Source organism: Lontra canadensis, unplaced genomic scaffold (genome assembly GCF_010015895.1).
Source record: "Lontra canadensis isolate GAN:19392208 unplaced genomic scaffold, GSC_riverotter_1.0 scaffold19, whole genome shotgun sequence".
NCBI classification, from domain to species: Eukaryota; Metazoa; Chordata; class Mammalia; order Carnivora; family Mustelidae; genus Lontra; species Lontra canadensis.
In genome coordinates, this window is record NW_022631013.1 from 4,311,944 (window position 1) to 4,335,663 (window position 23,720).

General features: G+C 35.5%; 1 protein-coding gene across 1 annotated transcript in view; it reads right to left on the minus strand.

Moving 5' to 3' along the window:
- Positions 1 to 23,720, minus strand: part of CAAP1 (caspase activity and apoptosis inhibitor 1) — a 46,894-nt gene that overhangs the window by 16,904 nt on the left and 6,270 nt on the right. The window contains exons 4-5 of the mRNA XM_032860317.1: positions 22,315 to 22,390; positions 3,274 to 3,347 (exon numbers count right to left, since the gene is read on the minus strand). Of these exons, the coding sequence (XP_032716208.1) occupies positions 3,274 to 3,347; positions 22,315 to 22,390 (150 nt within the window). The remainder of the gene's footprint in view (positions 1 to 3,273; positions 3,348 to 22,314; positions 22,391 to 23,720) is intronic.

Sequence of the window (23,720 nt, forward strand, 5' to 3'; positions counted from 1 at the left end):
ATACTCTCTTGAGCTCTTTCTCTCTTAAATAAAACAAAATAATTATTTTAAAAACTTAGCTAAACCTTTTCAAAAATACAAGCCCTGACACCTTCCAGGAAATTAATCAAAGATCTCAGGCTTGTACAGGTGTATGTGCTCATGTACACAAACACAGCTGTGCTGAAGATAAAGAGCAAAACTATAACTGATGTTTCTTATACAGCTGCCCTCTGGCTAAAAATGAGTTAGGAAACTAATCCCAAAAGAAGACTTCCTATTTTACCTATTTTACCAATCAATCAACCAGTAGATTGTATTTACATTTAAATAATGTCTGATAGCGAAGGAAGATCTTCAGCTATTAGTCCATCATTAAAGTGTGGTAGAAGTTAGCCCACTATCTGATACTCATCTTCAGCACAGCTTGTTTCATAAATGATATTTCCTATCAAAAAGATGGATGAAATGAGAACTAGGCAAAAAATGTAAATTTCAATTAAATAATTCACAGTTAATATTTCTCAATATTTGAGTATTTTAGAAGCTGAGAAACTGAAAAAATTGAACATGTAATTTAAATAACATGTCAGTATCACATATTATGAATAGGTCACATAATAAGACTGACTTTATTAAGAGCAAAGAAAAAATTCACTGTTGCTTTATATTTTGGTCTACTGAACAAAGGGTTACTTTAATTCTAAGTAAGCTTCCATGAATTTGCTTAAATGGTCAAGCCATTAAACAAAACGACAATACATTCACGAGGAGCATTATATTCTGTTTTTATGGGGCTCACTGTAATAGGCAAGAACAGCTAGCTTTGCAAGAAAAGTCAGAGACAATATTAAATCAATTTTGCAAGTTTTGCATATTAAAAATAGACAACATTAGTTCATTTTTATTTTTTTTAAAGATTTTATTTATTTATTTATTTATTTTTTAAGATTTTATTTATTTATTTATTTGACAGAGATTACAAGTAGGCAGAGAGGCAGGCAGAGAGAGAGGAGGAATAAGGCTCCCCGCTGAGCAGAGAGCCCGATGCGGGGCTCGATCCCAGGACCCTGGGATCATGACCCGAGCCGAAGGCAGCGGCTTTAACCCACTGAGCCACCCAGGTGCCCCTTATTTATTTATTTGACAGAGAGAGATCACAAGTAGACAGAGAGGCAGGCAGAGAGAGAGAGAGAGAGAGAGAGAGAGAAGCAGGCTCCCTGCCGAGCAGAGAGCCCGATACGGGACTCGATCCCAAGACCCTGAGATCATGACCTGAGCCGAAGGCAGCGGCTTAACCCACTGAAGCCACCCAGGCGCCCCTATTAGTTCATTTTTAAAAAGGCACTAATCTCTACGGAGACCACTAGGATTTCTATTTCTTGGTATACCTCAGCTTCTTGGGGAACTCCAACCAAGTTACTTACTATCTGATTCAGATTTTAGCTATACAAATATTTACCTAGAAGATGTTCCACATAATTGAATATTTTAGATAACTTACGTTCATTCCATAATGCAACAAAACATTTTATATTTTAACTATATTGTAGACATTTTTCTAGAAGATTTTACCTATTATTCCCCCTTTTCTTAAAAAAAAGAGTGCAACTTAATTTAACCATTCAAAACATGCACATGAACTGTACTGCATGATGGTACTGCTGTGCTCTAATCTTGAGTTTCTTCCCCTCTACCTGCTGTCACGTACAGATGACAGTGTGTTCTTGATGTTTCTGACTGCCTACATAAGAACCTAAGAGTGTTCTATATTGGCTCCCGAGCATAAAGACTTGAGCTTTGTGATATCTGGCTACTCTTGAGTTCTTTATCTCTCCCTCTTTGCCTCCATGGCTGGTTTTTTAAATGACTGAAGTTGCCATTTAAAATCACACCAAAATGGGCTTTTGACACTGGGAAGCGAGTTCTAAAGAGCTCCAAGTACCTGAACATGAGAGCAGAAAAACATCTTCCCTTAGAACGCAGCACTGGCTAATTTGTACAATGAGGTCCCCATTCTTTTTCCCTAGGAACTGGACTCAACCATGTCAATTACATGACATTGTTCTCTCCACAGATGATCTAATAGCACACCTTCCACAATGCCTCCTCAATAGATGCAAAGAATGGAAACATTCAGATAGAACAGCAGAGTTGTCCAATTACTCATGAGGTGTAAGAGTTACATGAAGATGATGTGTGCTTAGCATTTATTTATATGTGACAAGTAAATGTAAATGAAACTATGACTCTGACTTTATGTCTTTGCTGGGTGCTCAGTAGCAGTCAGAATATAAAGATGTAAATTTTTTTTGTCTATTTAAGAGCCTAACACAACAGGACTTCTGAAAAACAATGGAATTCTTGAAACCATCAGAAATATTTGTAAAACCCCAGAGTACATAATTGGAAGTAGAGAAAAATCTTGATTTTGTTCTCTCTACATATACATGGAGTGAATCACAAAATTAGTTATCCAATTTTTTTCACTTTGTCAATTAAGCATTACTAACAGACCACAAGTAAAAAAAGGAATTCTGCCTAAATAAACTGATGACCTACTTCTCTCTACCAAGTAAGTTCTTTTGACACAAGTTTTAGAGAAACTATTCTAAGCCAATCAAAGTTTAGTTGCTTACGTAATAAATGAAACAATCATTTTGATTATAGCAGATTCTCACTGCTATGAAGTAATTTTATCAGGACAAAGGAAAAATGTGAGGTGGTCTTTGAGTAACTAATAAAAATTTATTTTACTTTCAATTTTCCCTTCAAGAATGAGAAAGAAACAAAAAAGACATGTGAAAGATCAACCCTACGGATCTATTTGGCTTAAATAAATTACAAATTACCACTTCAGTTCTGGCTGGTAATGTCAGAAACTACTGATTTATAAATAAAGAAGGGAATAATAACAAAGTACCTCTGCAGAAAAGACAAAAAAAGTCACCCCATTAAGTTTTTTCCCACATACAACCCAAAGCTATCCAGTTAATGTATCTCTAATATCCTGCAGCTGATGATACATAGTAGAGATCACTCAATTAAAACTACTCACAATAACAGCTTTCTGGTGGCACTGCAACCAAGTATCACTAACAGAACTACTCCAGTGGCTAAAGAAGTCATGAAATAAAGACTATGCTCTTTATTCTTTTAATCTTGGACCAAATAAATTATTCTGTTCCCTCATCTGTAAAATGGGGGCCAGCTGGAATACTGAAAATTTATTAGTAGTAAAATCCTTATAATCTTCAGGTAAACAATATAAAAAATTAACTATTTGATTCATACCTTGTTTTAATTCTAAACCTTCAGGTTGCTTGTTCTCTCTCACAGCTGAAGTAGAATCTACACAGATGTCTTGTCTGAGGAATAAAAACAAATAAAACAATTTTTAAAACTATATCTGATCAAATAATACTTACTGCTCAGATTCCCAGAATTAAGTCACACACTTGGGAAAGACACAATGACTCTTCTGAGACCCCAGGACAACATTTAGTGCACTAAGAAAACTCAGAAACATGTATACAAGTGTCAAAAACAGTAGCTATAAATCATTACCAATTTAAGCAGTATACGTCTTTGTAAAAAGCAAGAAGCAAAACTGGAAGGAATATGGAGATAACTTTTTCTCCTTTCCAATAACCTTCAGGATAGCTGTGGGAGAAATCACAGCTTACAGAGGGATCCAATAATTTTTCAACTTCCAGTTACATTTAATGGGCACTTTGGCATTCGAATTATTTTATATTTATCTAAATTCATACCTCAAATGCTTTGATGTCTACGGTATGTGTGAAAACATATTTTATATGTAATATATATATATAATCAAAGTAAATGGATTAAAGTATAAGATCATAAAAAAGTTTTGATTCACCATGTTCTCCAACAGAGTGGTAAACAAATTCTCTTTCTTAGAGGGCATTATACCACCTAAATATTAATGTTACAAATACTTCTCAACAAAAGAAATTAATTAATTGCAAATATTCAAAATGACTATTTTCTTTCTAAGTAAGTATTACCTTCTGGAGAATTTCTATACACACCCTAAAACTAACATATAAGAAATATTGCAGGAATTTTCCTACTCACAAGATTACTTCTATCCACTTAATAACAAATCCTTCAAATAACCAAAGGATAAAGACTTGTGATCATTTCTTTTGAGTTTACAATATTCTTTCCCATCAACATATTTGGCACTCACCTGTTTGTTTTATGTTAAAGTTTTACTAATACAAGCACGAACTCAAATAGAGACTACAAAATTATTTGGATCTGATATTAGTTAGGACATATAAAAAATTAAAATTGAGATACCTGTTTTATACTTCTTTCTATATCACCTACTCAGATTTTATTCTTTCACCAGAATAACCAGCAGATCCCAAGAAAGGTATCAAGAAATATTCTTTGGCAATCCAGGGACAGATAAAATGCCAATATAGTACATTAAGAGCTTTTCAAGGAGTACCGTTAAAATGTGCTACCTCAAGCCTTACAGTCAAATTAGATTTTACCTACTGGGAGCATTAATCTACTTCTAAGTATCTTCCTTTAAAGAAAATGTTTGTTCGCTCTTACACATCCTTGAATGGGCACTTAATTCTTCTTCTAAACACATATATCTAAACAACCTGAACAAAAACATAATGTAACATCACCATTAAAAGGGCCATTGGTGGGGCACCTGGCTGGCTCCGTCTACAGAGCCTGTGACTCTTGATCTCAGGGTCATGAGTTCAAGGCCCATGTTGGGTGGAGAGATCACTTAAATAAACTTTAAAGAGCAGGGATGAGGGTGGGGGTTGGGCATATGCAATACACTAAGGATACAACATCACCTATGCAATATTACAGCTGAGAATGTATGACCTATATCATGGAAAAAATCATCAGTTAAACCCAAAATGGAAAAAAGTAATGTTCTATTAAAAGAGGGTGAGGAATTAAACGTCAATGTTATAAAAGACAAAAAAAAAAAAAAAAAAAAAAAAAAGTTGTGAAAATATTCCAGGTTAAAGGAGGCTAAAAAGAGCCCTGACAATTAAATGTCATACTTGACATGACACTGCTGAACTGGAGGGGAAAAACATTATAAAGGACATTACTGAGTCAGATGACAAACTGAAATACTGACAGTAAACTGGATAAAAGTATCATACCAATGTTAAGTTTACTGAAGTTGACCCTGTATTGTTGTTATAAACATAGCATACCACTATCCTTAAAAAAAAAAAAAAAAAAAAAAGCACAAGGTACTATTTCGGGGTAAAGTGTCATAATGTATGTAACTTATAGCCTCAAATGTCTTAAAACAGACACCTATATAAAAGAGGTAAAGCAAGGGTGTGCAAATAGGATAAAATGTTAATAATAATAGGTCAATCTAAGTAAAAGGTATATGGATGTTTCTTGTAATGTTCTTATTCTTATAACATTTTAATAATTCATGAAGTTATTGCCAAGTAAAAATTTTTGCATTACAATATGCATTATTTTCTTTTTTCTGTGAAAGCCCCTTGGTTTCCCTTCATATAAAACTGGACATCGCTATAAAGATTACCTGCTGCCATAAAGAATTTCTTTTATTGCCCAAAGTGAACTTTTATAACAGTGTGTTTTACCTTGTTAGGTTTGAACATGCTATTGAAGAAAGTCACCAGAATTTCAGACAATAGATGCAGTACAAGGACACCACCTTGTGGCTGAAAACTTAAATGCTAGATGCTTTTCCATCAGTAGTATCTGAAGTCAGAAAAAATATTCCAGAAAAATAGCTTGGAATTTTAAAATCTATACGAGCTAATTCTTCCAAGATGTAGGCTTTGCAACTAAAATTATCATATACATACAGAGCTCTCTAATACAACTGAAAGATTTCCACCAAAGAGCATGAAAAAGAAGATATACACAAAAAATGTCTTAAAGTGTAAGAAAACTATGAGTACATCTTTTTATTTCTAGTTTCATTAAAATAAAAGAAGTCTACTCCCAGATAAGACATACTAGGTGTCAGAGTTGGAAAAACTAAAGTAATTCTAATTTATATTTAAATGGCATTTAAATATTTCTATCAAAAACGTTATCTAAGAATGTTACAACAACTGTAGGAATGCCTGCATCGCTCACTTGCTTGCGCTTCCGACTCTCGATTTCAGCTCAGGTCATGGTGTCAGGGCTTTGGGCTGACCAGCCGTGCTTTGGGCTCCATGCTCAGCTGGGAGTCTGCATGAGATGCTATCTCTCCCTCTGCCCCTCCCCTGCTTGTGTGTATGACACCCTCTCTCTAATAAATCTTTTATGACAAAGAATTTGGTAACAACTGGAGAAAGAGAAAGCACGAGAGAAAAGTAGGAGAGGGAGAGAACACACTGCTAAATCTTGTTTGGCTTATGAATCCTGCAATGACTTTTGTACTTCTTTCATTAAGGAGGGAAAAAATAGCCCATTTTTATTTCTCTAATTCCCTTCTCCTATCCACAGTACTCCTCATTAGAGTAGCTTAATTTATGATCTTGGCTTTGAATTATAAGAGAGCTGTATACCGATCTCTGGGATTTAAGTCCTCAAACCCTAACAGTCTGACTTCCTTTTTTTTTTTTTTTTTAAGATTTTATTTATTTATTTATTTGAGAGAGGGAAAGACTGAGAGAGAACATGAGAGGGAAGAAGGTCAGAAGGAGAAGCAGACTCCCTGCAGAGCCAAGAGCCCGATGTGGGGCTCAATCCCAGGACTCTGGAATCATGACCTGAACCTAAGGCAGTCGCTCAACCAACTGAGCCACCCAGGTGCCCTGACTTCCTTTTTTTTTAACCCAAACATAATTTCACTCTTGATCCTTTCTTAAGACAAAAGAAAAAAATAAACTATTGGGATTACATCAAAATAAAAAAGCTTCTGGACAAAAAAAGGAAACAACACTAAAAGGCAACCTACAGTACGGGAGAAGAGTATCCAAAATGTACAAAGAACTTCTAAAACTCAACACTCAATGGATTTTTTGTTTGTCTGTTTGTTTTCCAGAATTCAACGGATTTGTTGTTTAAATCAGAATAATACACTGGGGAAATCTATGGAACTTAAGTACAATTATACATGCGAATTACTAAAAGTTTAAAATATATTTCTAAAGGGAAAAAAAAGTCAATTTCTTGTACAAATAAAAAATACACAGAAGATACCTCAATGGAAGGATAAAGAAGATGCCAGCATCTTCTCATTTTTGGCAAAAAGTAAGCTGACAATCAGGCAAACTGGCATAACAAAACTCTTAATTCTCCTCACTCTCCTGAGAATAAAAACAGGCTAAAAGAAGCCAGCCTATCATTCTATGAGCTTTCTTTCTACTATCAAAAACAAGAAACAAAGAAACTAGAGTAGCCGAAACAATTTTGAAAAAGGACACACATTATCAGTTTGCTGTAAAGCTACAGTCATCAAGATACTATGATGTTGGAGAAAGGATAAAGTTATAGACTGATGGAACAGAAGAGAATCCAGAAATGAACTCATGTAAACATGATCAAGTGAGTTTCAACAAAAGTGTAAAGACAATTCACTGGAACTGAACAAATGGTGCCGGTACAGCTGGATACCCATATGGATATGGTTTCTAACCCATACCTTGCACCATATACAAAAACTAACTCAAAATGGTAACAGATCTAAAAAATGTAAACCTATAAAACCTCTAGAAGAAGATGCAGGAAAAAATCCTTTGTGACTTGTTAATAAGCAAAGATCTCCCCCAAAGGCATGGTCTATAAATAAAAATAAGTGATCAACTAGATTTCCCCCAAATAAAAAACATCTACTCTTCTAAGGAAATGTTGAGAGAATAAAAGGCTAGTGAGACCGGGAGAAAATATTTGCAAGCCACATATCTGATAAAGGACTTGTATTCAGATTATACAAAGAACTCTCAAATCACAATAATAAAAAAACAAGAACCAGTTTAAAAAACTGGTTCAAAAATTAAGTCACTTGATCAAGGAAGACATACAGATGCAAATAAACATAGTAACAGACATGGTCAATGTCATTTATTATTAAGGAAATTCAAATTTGGAACTACAATGCCGTTATCACTACACATACATTAAAATGGCCAAAATCAGAACAACAGACATATGGAACTCTCATATACAGTACCAGCAAGGACGCAGACATGCCCTTTAGCAACCCCCGCTCTTAGTACTTGACTAAGGACAATGGAAACTCATTGTGTTCCTATCAAAAACTTGTACGCAAACATTCATAGTGGCATTATTTGAAATCATCATAAAGTATAAATAGATGAAATGTCCCTTTATTAATTTTCTATTGCTGCCATAACAAATTACCACAAACCTGATAGCTTAAAATAACATAAATGTATCATATTACAGTTTTGTAGTTCTGATATGGCTCCAGTATGGGTCTCATCAGACCAAATCAAAGTGTCCACAGGCTGCCTTCCTTTCCAGAGGCGCTAGGGGAGAATTCATTTCATGTTCATTTGGGCTGCTGGCAGAATTCCGTTCACTGAGGTTGTTGAACCAAAGTCCCTGACTCCTTGCTGGCTATAAGCTGAAGATCATCCCCAGATTCTAGTCAAGTCTCATGTTGGGTCTCTCTGACCTCTTCTGTCTTCCTCTTCAACTTTTAGGAACTCATAGAATTAAAGGGGGATAACCTGGGTAATCCAGGATAATCTTCCCCATCTCAAAACCTTAACCTTAAACAAATCTGCAAAGTGCCTTTTGTCAAATAAAGTAACACACTCTCAGGTTCTGAAGATCAGAGTGTAAACACCTTTGAAGGGTCATCATTTTACTTACAAAATTACCTCAAGTGGGGAGTGAATAAATATAGTATGTCCACACAATGGAATACTAACTATTTAGCAATCAAAAGGAAGAACTATTGATATACAGGACAATACAAATGAATATCAAATGCATTATGCTAAGTTAAAGAAGCAGACTCAAAAGGCTATATACTGGGGTGCCTGGGTGGCTCAGTGGGTTAAAGCCTCAGCCTTTGGCTCAGATCATGATCCTGGGGTGCTGGGATTGAGCCCTGTGTGAGGCTCTACTCAGCAGGGAGCCTGCTTCCTCCTCTCTCTGCCTGCCTCTCTGCCTACTTGTGATCTCTGTCTGTCAAATAAATAAAATCTTTTTTTTTAAAAAAGGCTATATACTGTATTATTCCATCTATATGACACTCTAGAAAAAGAATAGGTATAGGGACAGAAACAGATTAGTGGTTGTCAGAGATTGGGGATGGGAGGATTGGACTACAAGGAGCCACGGAGGAGATTTTCAGTGTGATGAAACTATTCTATATCATGAGTGTGGCAATAGATTAAAAAACCATCCATTTGCCCAATTTTATAGAACTATATAGCAAAAAAGGTGAACTATCATTATCTAAATTATACCTTATTTTTTTTTAACTGAAACACCACAAAAGTCTTAGAGCAGACTCAAAAAAATTAAATCATATGGTAGTGAACTGTAACCTTCAAACACTAAGAAATGAGGCAAAACAAGCTTAATTTTTCTCAAAGGGCTTTTCCAAAGAGCAAATAAATCTACATCTCCAGTATCCCTCAGCAATTTTCTTCAGGCTTTCATAAAAAACATGTGGAAAATCCTCAATACTCATCAGCATAAAATGGAATTTTAGGAATAGTTATTATTACAGATTCAGAGTAAAAATCCCAAAGCGAATACAGCAACTTTTTTCGATGCTTACTATGTTACAGGTACTATTCTAAGCACTTTATGATCCTCTTCTCAATCATCATCACGATCCTATAGCGTATGCTATGTATGAGTATTACCCCAATTCTCCAGCGGAGAACACTGAGGCCCAGGAGGTTTTAAGTAACTTGCCAAACATCAGAAAGCCAGCAAACTGTGGAGTTATGCTGGCAGGCATTAAATTTAAATTAAATTTGAAATGCAGGCAGTTTAATCCTAGAACCTTCACTCTTTACATTTATTTGGACTTTCTATTACCTACAGAAATACTTCTCTGGGTAGTAATACCTAAAAATTACATGTAGCCAGGCAACCCTCTCCGGTCCCCTCCCTGTTCAAGAGCTCTGTACTATCGCTCTATAAACTTTGCTTTGCTGCCATAATAAACAAAAACAAAAACAAAACAAAAAATCAAAACAAACAAAAAACATGTAGCCATGGCAATATACAGATTCATACGGCCATATATACCTCAAAGGATAAAGTCAGTTTTGACTCACAATTTGACCTCAAGGCCCCAAAGGAAAATTCTTCTTCCTTATTGGGTAAACTAAAATAAGCTACTAAAATATCCAGACAGAATTATTTTAAACGTTGAAAATTTCAATGGAAAGAGAGACATAAGTAACAATGAAGATCCATAATCCTCAAGAAAGGGCCTGAAAGGAATGGGAATGAAAAAAGAGGAAGGAAACATTTTGAACTCTATACCTTTTTGTACCATTCTGTACAACTATACTGTTTGAATTTTTTCCTCACTGAGGCATTTTATCTGCACATATGTATTACATCCCTAGAAAAAGAATCCCAGAATTTTCCCTCCTGCATCTTTATCTTGCCTCTTCACGGTTCATGATGCCAGGTTAGGTTTTCAGTATAGTGAAACCAAGCTAATGGGACAGGAGCAGATTATTCTGCCATTTTTCTAGCTCTTTTGAGTATATATCAAACCTGGGACCGATCACTCCATACTTGTTTAACCTAATCATGAAGTTCGTAACAATTTTTCCAGCTCTGTAATCATCAATGATTTCAAATTCGCCAATGTAACCATGCTTCATCATCACAGTTAGAAACCAAACAATGACTCTGGAGAATGGCCTAGGAAGAACTTGGCGTCTGCTTCTCTTTCAAGTATTATGGGGTTTTTTGGTGTTTTTTTCTTTTTCTTAATTGACATTGTTAATGCTCTTGAAAGCATGTGCCACAACGTTCATGTGAATGTTCATGAGAACATTCATAATGATGATAGCAGCACTGAAAGATGGACAGGGTACTATTTGTGTTTTTAAACCATGCCCATGAGGGTGCCTGGGTGGCTCAGTTGTTAAGCGTCTGCCTTCGGCTCAGGTCATGATCCCAGGGTCCCTGCACTGGGCTCCCTGTTCAGTGGGAAGCCTGCTTCTCCCTCTCCCACTCCCCCCGCCTGGGTTCCCTCTCTCGCTGTGTCTCTCTGTCAAATAAATAAATAAAGTATTTAAATGAATGAATGAACAAATAAACAAATCATGCCCATGCATTTGGCTATTAACTTTAAAAAAAGTTAATGGAAGTACAGGTTCACACAAGTTTCTAACAGAAAACAAGGAGGGGAATAAAAGGAAACAAACATACAGAAGAAATTTACTGAATAGCCGCAGTGTAATCAAGAATTGTAAAAATAATATTCTAAGTAAATTCTTGATAATTGTAAAGAAGAATATGGCAAAATGAAAATTAAAAGGGGATGTTAAAGCTCTACCTTAAAACTTAGACCAAAATAAATCTCAAAATAATTTAAAAATTTCAAAATAAATTTCATTTAAAAAATCCATAAAGTACTTAAAGAAAATATGAGGAATACTTTCTAACTTCAGAAAAGAGAAGGACTTTTCTAAATAGAAAACCCCAAAAACATAAAAGATTGTCAAATTAGACTACATTAACATGAAATATTTATGCATACAATACAAGGTAAAAGCCTTAAAGTATAAAAAGAAGAGCAACAGCAAAAAATAACTGCAACCCATATCACCAACAATGGATTAAAAAAAGACCAAAGTTGGGATGCCTGGGTGACCTCAGTTAAGCATCTGACTTTGGCTCAGGTCATGATCCCAGGGTCCTGGGATCAAGCCCCACATTAGGTTCCCTGCTCAGTTGGGAGCCTGCTTCTCCCTCTCCCTCTGCCTGCCGCTCTGCCTGCTTGTGTGTTCTCTGCCAAATAAATCTAAGAAATTTTTTTAAATAAATAAATCAATAAATAAACCAAAAAAAAAAAAAAAAAAAGACCAAAGTCCTCCAACTACATACACATGAAGGGTAAATAAATGCCAGAGCTCATAGAAAACTCCACTAGCTCTATAATATATAAAAAGATGATTAATTTCACTCATAATAAGAGAATACAAATTAAAATTCCCATAAGATATTATCTACTGGATGAACAAAGATCAAAACGTTAGATAACACTATACTGAGTGAAGTGTATGAACACATGTACTCCACATTTAGAGTATAAATCAATTTAAACTCTGTAAGTCAATTATGGCAAAATCTTCTAAAATTTCAAATGCACAAATATCTGACTAAACAATTAACTTGTAGGTATTATGCTACACATAATCACAGAGGAACAAGATTATATACAGAAATATTTATATCATATGTAGTAATAAAAGAGTAAACAATTTAAATGTCCATCAACAGACTTAATACTTGACTACATCCAAGAATGGAATAGTATACAAGTATATATAGGAAGCCTTATATGTACTGGTAGAATAAAACCCAAGAAAAGACATACTATTATATGGAAAAAATTAAGTGGAAAAGGTATGGAATAGTTTGCACAGTATGCTGCTTTAATGTGTGAAAAGAAAAATATATACATACACATTTATTTGTAAACTATGGATTATCTCTGGGAAGATACACAAGAAATTGGTTTACTGTGGTTGCCTATAGGAAGGAAGAATGAGGAATAGGAGAAAGATTTATTTTCATTAAATATGTTAAAATTTTGGGGTGCCTGGGTGGCTCAGTGGGTTAAAGCCTCTGCCTTCGGCTCGGGTCGTGATCCCAGTGTTCTGGGATCAAGCCCTGCGTTGGGTTCTCTGCTCAGCGGGGAGCCTGCTTTCTCCTGTCTCTCTGCCTCCTTCTCGGCCTACTTGTGATCTCTGTCTGTCAAATAAATAAATAAAATCTTAAAAAAAATACGTTAAAAATTTTTGTACTATGTGCATGCATTTACTGTTCAAATAAATAAACTCTTAAATAACAGACACAAGATACATGGTTATGTGGGAAAATGTCCTTATTTTCTGGAAATTCAAACAAATATTCAGAATTAAGATACCTATAATTAAATTTATAATACTCTAAGAAAAAAGATGAAGCAAAAATGAAAATTGCTACAATTGTTAAGATCCAGCCAATAGTGAGTATCGTTACACTATTCTAATTTTCTATACCCTTGTCATTTTTCATAATAAAACTAAAAGTGAAATTTCTTTTTACCTAACATAATACAGTGAAATCCCTTTTACCTAACACAGACAAGTAATGTCTTTACCTGACATTAAGTTCTTATTAAAGTTCTTATTAACATAGGAAAACACCTTTAAAAGTTATATATAATTTAAGCATTTTAGGTTAACATAAAACAGATATGTGACCTTCCTTCACCAATCTTTGGATCCGATGCCACTGCCTTACCATTATTATGAATCCATGGAAAACAGTTCAATTTCATCCTACTCACATAAACCATTGCTACTTTTGGCTCATTTAAAATACAAACATCTCAATGCCAAAAAAAATTACCCTTTATACAATATTCCCCAAACTTTTATTGTTACTCCACAGCTAAATGACAACTTTTTTAATAATATCACTGAGTTTTTCAAAATAATCAACTTAATCAACTACTCTTTTCATGTTTATATTTCATCTGTTTATATATTTAACTAGTATGCAACTACAAAAACTCTTGGTAAGCAAACACTTCAAATGGTGGGACAAGTTCACATGTGTATTAGAGAACACTCATTAGTATCAGTTTAGCACACTGTAAACATCAGTGAGTTTCTTTTTTTTAAGATTTTATTTATTTTTATTTATTAATTTATTTGACAGAGAGAGATAGCGCAAGCGGGGGAGGAAGAGGAATAAACAGACTCAGCGTTGGGCATGGAGCCTGAAGTGGGGGGGTCAATCCCATGACCCCGAAATTATGACCTGAGCCAAATTAAGAGTCCAACACTCAACTGCCTGAGCCACTCAGGAGCCCCATGAATTTATTTTTCAAATGAATTAGAAAGGGCAATTAATATAATGAGAATCAGTTAAGTGATTAAGAAAAAAACTTAATTTTTTAAAAATAGTGATAATAGCAGAAAAAAGGAAAAATACCTGCTAACATCGAAACCAGTCTTCGAGCAACAGGATGAGGCAATAAATTGACCGACAGAAATAGACACAATTTAAAAATTAGGGAAACTAACACAGCTGCTGATCTCTGGCTTTTTATTAAACTAACATATAACATCAAAATTCTATCCTGTATCACTGCCAAGGTTCAGCAACAGAATAGTCATACAGTACAGTTCTAGCTGTTATTCTTAGTAAGACAACTGATAAAGCCAGAGAAATAGTTCAGTATTTTCAAGAATAAACATCTGAATGCAAAGTAGTCATTTACCCACCTACAGCTAAGCAATATGCTCTTCTTTCATTCTATCTTTACTAAAGCGCCTAACCTCTAACGTGACTATAAACAGCAGTAAACAGGAAGCTACTCCTATTCTGAAGGGTGGAAGATCTTGTAGACTATTTAAAAAATGTAATTATTACAATGTATTAAAACCTAGTACACTGTAAATAGTAACCAGTACATTGTAAGTAGTAACTAGATGATACCAACTTCTCTTTTCAACTACTTGTATTTAATACCTAGGTATTCTATCGTGAACAAAAATATTCACATTTGAAATTCATAAAACAGATGCTTAAATGGAAATTAAAAAAAAAAAATTCCTGCCAAAGAATTATTCATTTTGCAAAAATAATTTCCTGTAAATTTTATTCACTAATTAAATATTCTAGTGAATATAAAATGGTTCCATTTATATCTGTTACCTAAAATCTCTCAAGTGTATTTAGGAATCTCTCATTTAAAAAAACAGTTATCATCTAAAACTGGAATCCAGTAAGAGCTACTTTAGAACATGCCTATTGGGGCGCCTGGGTGGCTCAGTGGGTTAAAGCCTCTGCCTTCAGCTCAGGTCATGATCCCAGGGTCATGGGATCGAGCCCCGCATCAGGCTCTCTGCTCCGCGGGGAGCCTGCTTCCTCCCCTCTCTCTCTCTGCCTGCCTCTCTGCCTACTTGTGATCTCTCTCTCTCTGTCAAATAAATAATAATAATAAAAAATATTTAAAAAAAACTTATAAAAAAAAAAAAAGAACATGCCTATTATCTGCTAAGAAAGTAGCAATGACCATGAACAGTATTTCCATAACACTCATACTGAAACTACTTTGCAGTATACCTTATTTTGAGAATGTGGATTTTTAAATTTACCTTCTAGAACTGTAATATTATCTATAGGGAAACAGTTTCATTTCCACCAAATTCTCCCTCAATACCACTCACTAAAAGCACATTAATTTAAATTCATGAAGATATTAGAGGAATTCTAAAATACTACTAAGATCTCCCTGAAGTATTTGTATTTTTATTCTTTATAATAAAGCCCCAATTCGATTATTTTATTGCACTATTCAAGATTTAAATATTATTACAGACATATTCTTTAGAGCATAATCATCTTACGTTATAGGCTGAGCTAATACCTAGTCTCATTTTGTGTGCTATTTTAGCTATAATACTTCATTTCCAGCACATTTCCAAATGGAGACAGTGCTCTAATTCCAGGCCTCTATACTGACTTACTTCATTAAAACTCCTTGTTAAGCAATTGTCATCATCTGTAAACTGGCAAATCTTGTCACAATACCTAACAGTTTTAAAACACTGCAAAATCATAGATGCTGAGGTTTTTAGGCTATCTGTAACATAATATAAATTTGTTCATTTGCTTACCTAAGGTGAACCAAAGTGACAATCCCATCTGTCACCCTTTTAAAAAAAAAAAAAAAAGGAATTTATTTATTTATTTGACAGAGAGAGACCACAAGTAGGCAGAGAGGCAGGCAGAGAGAGAGGGGAAGGGAAACAGGCTCCTTGCTGAGCAGAGAGCCCAATGCAGGACTCGATCCCAGGACCCTGGGATCATGACCTGAGCGGAAGGCAGAGGCTTAACCCACTGAGCCACCCCGGCACCCCCCATCTGTCACCCTTTTGAAAATGAAGGTGTTTAGAAACTGTGAATGTTTTATCTTTATAGTTCCTAATCTCATTCCTATAAAATTTGTTATGTTAAAACTCATTAATTTCAAGTTTTAAAAGTAGCACACTGTCAAAAACTTCTTATAACTAATGCTTCTGCTTTCTTGTTATTTTTGGTAGTTAAATTTCTATTGTCTATAATCTAGTCTGCGGTATTTTGTTATGGCAGCCCCTTAACACACAAAGTCTTCTGCAAATAGGGAGTTTTACTTTTTCCTTCTAATCTGTGTGACTTTTATTTCTTTTTCATGCTTTGTTAAACCTGCTGATACTTCCACTACCTTGCTAAATAGGAGTGATGAGAGAAGGTATTTTTGCTTGGTCCTATTTTAGAAAGAAACCATGTAAAGATTTTCATATTTAAGTATGCCATTATTTGTATGCATTTAAAAAAAATTATTTATTTATTTATTTATTTATTTATCAGAGAGAGAGAGAGAGAGAGAGAGAGCACAAGCAGGCAGAGTGGCAGGAAGAGGCAGAGAGAGAAGCAGACTCCCCGCTGATGATCCCAGGATCCAGGGATCATGACCTGAGCCAAAGACAGTGGCTTAACTAAATGAGCCACCCAGGCGCCTCTTGTGTGCATTTGTTTTTAGGTTTATTTTATTGTTCTTTTTTTCTAACTTCTTGAATTGAATACTCAGTTCACTTATTATTTACAGAATAGTAATATATACTGAAGGCTAAAATTTTCCTCTGAGTATTACGTTAGCTATATCCCACAGAGCTGGTTCATTTTTTAATGTTAGTTTTTAGACAGTTTATAATTCCTCTTTAACCTCAAAGCTGTTGGGTTTTAGAATACGTAGACAGTGAGGTTCCATAGGCTTTTTGTTCATTTCACTTTAATGCTCTAAAATCAGGACAACAGTTCTTTAAGAACTTTATTAAACATTTTATGACCAAACTTACTATTTTTGTGGATATTCCACAGGAGATAAGTTCTGTTTTCAGAATACAGAATATGGTCTACACCAATCAATTCATTTAGGTCTTCAATATCTTTACTTACCTTTCATCTAGATAATTTGTCAGGAGATAGATGAGAGAGATAAAATTAAGTTCCTACAGGAGGCCTGGGTGGCTCAGCTTGTTAAGCTGCCTTCGGCTCAGGTCGTGACCCTAGGGTCCTGAGATCGAGTCCCACATCTGGCTCCTGGCTCAGTAGAGAACTTGCTTCTCCCTCCCACTCTGCCTGCTGCTCTCCCTGCTTGTACTCTCCCTCTCTATTAAATGAATAAATAAAACCTTAAAAAAAAAATTAAGTTCCTACTACTCACACACTTCTTATTTCACATTATGATTCCCATAGTTTTTGCCTTATAAAAACAATACAGAGGAAATACACAAATATACAGCACATGTAAGGCATATATTCCTGTTAGAGCACCTTTGTGGATGTCACAGTATTATAAATTGCCTTTAACTGTCTTGCATAAATCTTTTTACCTTGAATTCAACCTTCACTAATATTAGGATTATTATACATTGCTTGCAAGTATTTCTTACAGATCTTTTGTTTGGTTACGACTATTTAAGAGAAATAATACCCAAAATTTAAAAAAAAATTTCATACAAATACATCCTTTTTTTTTTTTAATGGTTTCTGGGTTTTTAGTCTTATTTAAGAACTTCCCAACTACCACAAGAGATTACACAATTAAAGTATGCTTTCTATTTTTTTCCAGACGATTTTCCTGTTTTTTAGTAAAATGTTATGGTTTTCTTCGTAAGTTTCCTGTTAAAGGTATTTGAAAGCCTATCATATTTTTCTAACTAGTATTAACGGAATTTTTTTATTTATTTCCCAGTCACTGGGCTGAAGAATGCTGGTAAAGCGTTACTTCTCTGAGTTTGTGAGGATGTTTCCTCAAGATATTAGCATTTGAATTGAACCAGGTAAAGCATTTAGCCCAGCGTGGGGCTACAGCTAATCCCTTGAGGGCTGGAATAAAAAAAGGCAGAAGGGCAGGGTACCTGGGTGCCTCCTTCGATTAAGGGGCCAATTCCTGGTTTTAGCTAGGTCCTGATCTCAGGGTCGTGGGATCTAGCCCCACTTCGGGCTCTGTGCTCAGTGCAGAGCCTGTTTGTCCCTCCCGTTCTGGTTACTCCCTGCGCTTGCTCTCTCACTCTCAAGTTAAAAAAAAAAAAAAATCTGAAAAAAAGAAAGGCAAAATGGCAAATTAACTCTGTCCCCTTGTGTTCAGAAATCCATCTGCCCTGGAACAGGGGCACTCCCGGTGTCTGACCTTTTGGAGTTAGACTAGGACTTACACCACATTCGCGGGCCTTCAGAGTAGACAGTGTTTTGCCACTGGCTTTCCTGGCTCTCCAGCTTACAGACAAAGATCAACAGATCATGGTGTTGGGTCCCCCAAAACTGGGTACCCCTAAATGGGTCCGTGATTAAAGGAGTGAGACTGATACAAAGCAAAGGTCAAGCAAAGCTTTATTTAGCTCCAAGCATCAAGAATCAGACCGACCGTCAACCGGACCGGTCAAGGCAGCCCCTACAGAGAGGACGAGCGCTCCCTGCTTTCCAGACTAACTTTTATAGAGCAAAGACCATGTGGTTTGGGCCTGACCGCGCACAGGTGGCCAATGAGATTGTAAGATACACAGGAAACTCCACAGTGATGCTAGGTGACCAACTGAATTACAATTTACCCTAGTAGACACTTGAACCAGCCTATCACCTAGTTCAGAATTGGTGCCCAAAAGGCGCCCAAAGGGCGGGGCCCATACTCCTTGGTAGCTGGGAGACAGTATGCACCCCCACTGATTGAATACCTCCACCTGGCCTGACCCACCCTTGAATTTGGACTTTGTTACAGTGGGGCTGGTTTCCGGGACTTGTTTTTAAGTCCCCTGGGGGAAGGGGAGCAGGGACAGTTTAAGGGTTAAACAACAAAGTTATTGTTTAACCTCAAAGGAAGCCTCTGGCTAAAATAAAAATATAAAATAGGTCCTTACAATGGGACTTCTTGTCATCCATAAGCACATGACCCAATTCCTCTAACAAATCTCTTTTATGTAACTATAATCCTACTGCTTCGGTCTCTCTGGAAAACCCTAATACACTCCCTTTACAGATCTTCGAGCTATAAGAGAGAATAGTTGTTGGTTTTCTTTCTTATGCTTATATACTGCTCCATCTTATCAAATTCTAGTCTTTTTTTAAAAAAAAAAAAAAAACTAGAATCTCTCAGCTATTCTAGGTCTATAATCTTATAAACTGGAAAGAGAAACGTTTACTTCTTCTTTTCCAAAGTTTATCATATCAAAGTTAATTCCTCTCCATCACCCATCTTTCTTTTGGTCTAACTATATTTGTTAGCACCAATATGAAAATGTTTAAAATAAATGGCCATTAACACACTTCCTATCTAGTCCCTCATTTTAATTCACTAAGTGGGTAGTTAAGTTTGGTCAAATGTTCTCACCTTATCTGAGTAGTTTTCTCCAGTACCTTTTTCTCTTAAGATTTTATTTATTTATTTGACAGAGAGAGACAGAGAGAGAGAGGGAACACAAGCAGGGGGAATGTGAGAGGGAGAAGCAGGTTTCCCACTGAGAAGGGAGCCCAAGAGGGGTTCAACCCCAGGGTGTGAGTGGATAGGGAGGGAGGCGCATACCATGACCTGAGGGGAAGGCAGCTGCTTAAGGACTGAGATTTAAGGTGCCCCTCCAGTACCTTTTTTACCTATAGCTTATATTAGAAATGACTGCTGAATATTAACAAAGGCCTTTTTAGTATCTACTTATCTAAGAATATAATTTTTCTTCTTTAATTTGCCGATATGAATTACACTAATAGACTTTCTAATTTCCTGTAAATTCCTGGAATAAATTCTACTTGGTCAGTGGCATAACTACTCACATGATACACTGCTGGATTCTACATGCTTATATGTACTTATAATTTTCACATCTAGATTCACAAGTGAGAATGTCTATAATCCCATATGCTTTTTTGTCACTGTTTATGAGATTTGGGGTATTAAAGCTATGTAGAAGTCATAAAGTAAATTGAAGACCTTTTCATCTTTTCCTACAGCCCAGAATAATTTAAATAACAAAGGTGTAATGTGTTTGAAAGTAACAACAACTGGTATTAATGAATATTTTATTAGCTGTAAACACATTACATGCATTGACTCACATTAAGTAACAATTCAGCTGTGAATCCACCCTGTCTTGGTCTTTCTTTCAATAGCAATTCACCTTTCCAATTTCTTCTATGTTAATCTCCAAGTTTTCTACTTTTGCAGAAAGTCAATTTGGTTTATTTGTATTTTGAAAAAACAACAACAACAAAAAACATCCATTTGTTAGTTTCAAGTTTGTTTATACAATGCTGCATGTGGATTTATATACCACCTTTCTTCCTAATCTCAATTCTAATTGTTCTCCACTTACCTCCTTAATCAGACCCAAAAGGACTTTCTCTATGATCTGGACTTTACACAGACCCAAGTTTATGGACTTATTCATTTCTCTTTCTTTAGTTTTTAATGTTTACATTCATTGTTTCATTTTTCTAACTTTCTTCTGGTTTCCTTGTTATTTTTAAAATTCTTTTAAAATGTGCACTAAGTTTCGGGGCCAGTCAATAAGTTTATTATTTCTTATAGCAAAACCTTCCCTTTAAACACAGCTTTGTGATGCTAACAATCAACTGAACACATGAACTCTAATTGAATCCTGGATCAGAATCAGTTTGTTAATTAAAATAAACACACTCTAAATTTTTTTTTTTTTTTTTAGTAATTGGAAAAATTTTGTATGGGCAATATATTAGGTGACATTATTGAACTACTGTTTATTTTCTTAAAAGTGATGTTGTACTACCACTATGCAGTAGACTGTCATTTTTAGGAAATGCATACTGAACTGTTTAGGCAGAAATGTTATGACCTCTGCATTTTTAAATGATTTATGGGCTAAACTATGTCTCCTCAAAAATTCATAGGCTGAAGCCCAGCCACAGTATCTCAGAATACCACTATTTTGGAGATAGGACCTTTAAAGAGGTAATTAAGTTAAAATGAGGCCACTATGGTAGACTTTGGCATCTGACTGGTATCCTTATAAAAAGAGATTAGATTACAGGAAGAGATATCAGGGGCACACCCACATAAGGGCAGCCAAGTAGGCAGCAACAAGGGGCACCTGGGTGGCTCAGTCAGTTAAGCATCCAACTCTTGGTTTCAGTTCAGGTCATGATCTCAGGTCATGATCTCAGGTCCGTGGATTGAGCCCCACATCCTTCCTATCAGGCTCTCTGCTCATTGGGGAGTCTGCCCGAGAATCCTCTAGCTCTGCCCTCACCCCCCTTCCCGACCCCTGCCCCCTCAAAAAAATAAAACTTAAAAAAAGCAGCAGCAACAAGGTAGCCATCTGCAAGTCAAGAAGAGAGGCCTCAGAGGAAACCAAACTTGCCAGCACCTTGATCTTGAACTTCCAGCCTCCAGAACCATGAGAAAATCAACTTCTGTTCTTTAAATAAGTCAACCAGTCTATGGTATTTTGCTATGGCAACCCTAGAAAGCTAATGCAAACAGCTCTGGGAGAAAAATGATAAATACAAAGAGAGAAAGCAAAAATAGCAAAAGCTTAATGTTGCTTATTTCATTCGATTCTTTCAATTTTTATGCAAATTTAAAACTTTCCAAAATAAAAAGGTTTATATTAGCATCCCAAAACTCTGGGCATTTTTTTATCATCACAATAGTCAGATTTTATGTACCTATGTAAAATGAACCACCTTACTATCTCATTTGTGAAATGAGACAATTATCAATCTGACATTAATAGATACTAGAAGAATTTCAAGTGTTCTAAACCACTAACATAATACCTGGTAGAGTAAGTACTTAATAATGAGTATCACTAGTAGTAAATTCAAATTCCAAATGGGAGATGTGATTCTGCTTCAGGTTGGCATCACTGTTGTCATACATGTATGAGAAGTAGTTTAAGAAAATCACCTTAATCCTGAAAGCAATTAACTGTATTCTCATATATTCCAAAAGGACCAATCATTACAAGTAAACAAATCAATTCTGTTAAATCATTTTATATAAATACAACACAGAAAAACAATCACATTCTTGGGGTAAGAAATCATGGAAGGAACAACAAAGAAAATCTGAAATGGAAATGAAAGTTTTTAACTTACTGACTGACTAAATCAGATCCCATCTTAGCGCCATCATCTGCTTCCTCTTCCATATCAGAGTCCATACCATTGTCACCTTATAAATAAAATAAACTATTGAAAGCAGGCTTATAAAATGTCAGAACAATTTAATAACTACACAAATTGCCATCTATAAAAGTGACGCAGATTCAAGAACTTAATAGTTGTTGAAAGATGACATTTTTAATTGCTTATATTTAAAATGAGTTCTTTCAGGGTGCCTGGGTGGCTCCATTCTTAAGTGTCTGCCTTCAGCTCAGGTCATGGCTCCAGGGTCCTGGGATCAAGCTCCACATCAGGCTCCCTACTCAGTGGGGACCATGCTTCTCCCTCTCCCACTCCCCCAGCTTGTGTTCCCTCATTTGCTGTGTCTCTCTCTGTGAAATAAATAAAATCTTAAAAAAAAAAAAAAATTGGTTCTTTCAATGCCTTACTAGGTATTTCTCACTGCCTTCCTGTTATCTATGTCATAAATATATACATACACACACACACAAAAACATGTGTGTATATATGTACTTATGGGCTACAACCAAATGTGTACAATTATTAGCAAAGTTATAACTTCCATTAAACCATTTTATTTTTTTTTAAAGATTTTAAGTAATTTCTACACCCATGTGGGGCTCAAATTCACTGCCCTGAGATCAAGAGTCATGCTCTACCAAGTGAACCAGCCAAGCGTGCACATTAAAACATTTTGCATTTAAAAAAGATATATCTGGAAATCTAAAATCTCCGTTTCTTTTGCTTCTTCTCTTGTAATGCTAATGCTATAATCCTTGTACAGTTCCAAAAGAAAAAAAAAAAGTGTGAAAATCTAAAATTCTGGGGTGCCTCAGTGGCTCAGACGGTTAAGCGTCTGCCTTTGGCTCAGGTCACGATCTCCAGGTCCTGGGACCAAGTCCCACATCAGGGTCCTGGCTCAGCAGGGAGTATGCTTTTCCCTCTCCCTCCACCTCTCCCCCTGCTCATGCTTTCTCTCTGTCTCTTATCAAATGAATAAAAAAACATAATTTAAAAAAAGAAAATCTAAAATTCTACAGGTAGTAGCATCACAAAGAAGAGTTATACTTTAGGCAGAGATAAATGTAGGCAAATTGCAAAAATTCTTCCAACTCCACAGCCAGGTCTTATTAGAGCAAAAGCAGTATGCAATGGGCAATTACAAGCAATAGTAATGTAAAGCAGAAAATAGAAAATTATTTTTAGAAAAGCCATCTCAATAATTAATCCTTTTTTACAGCATTTGGGTAAAATTTTTTATTTCATTTTTATTGTATACAAACTTATGCTCTTACCTTTGATTATATTTAGTTTGAGAAAATGAAATACACATCAAAAAGTCTATTCTTGAAATGTTATTCTGCTAAGTAAGCTTTATT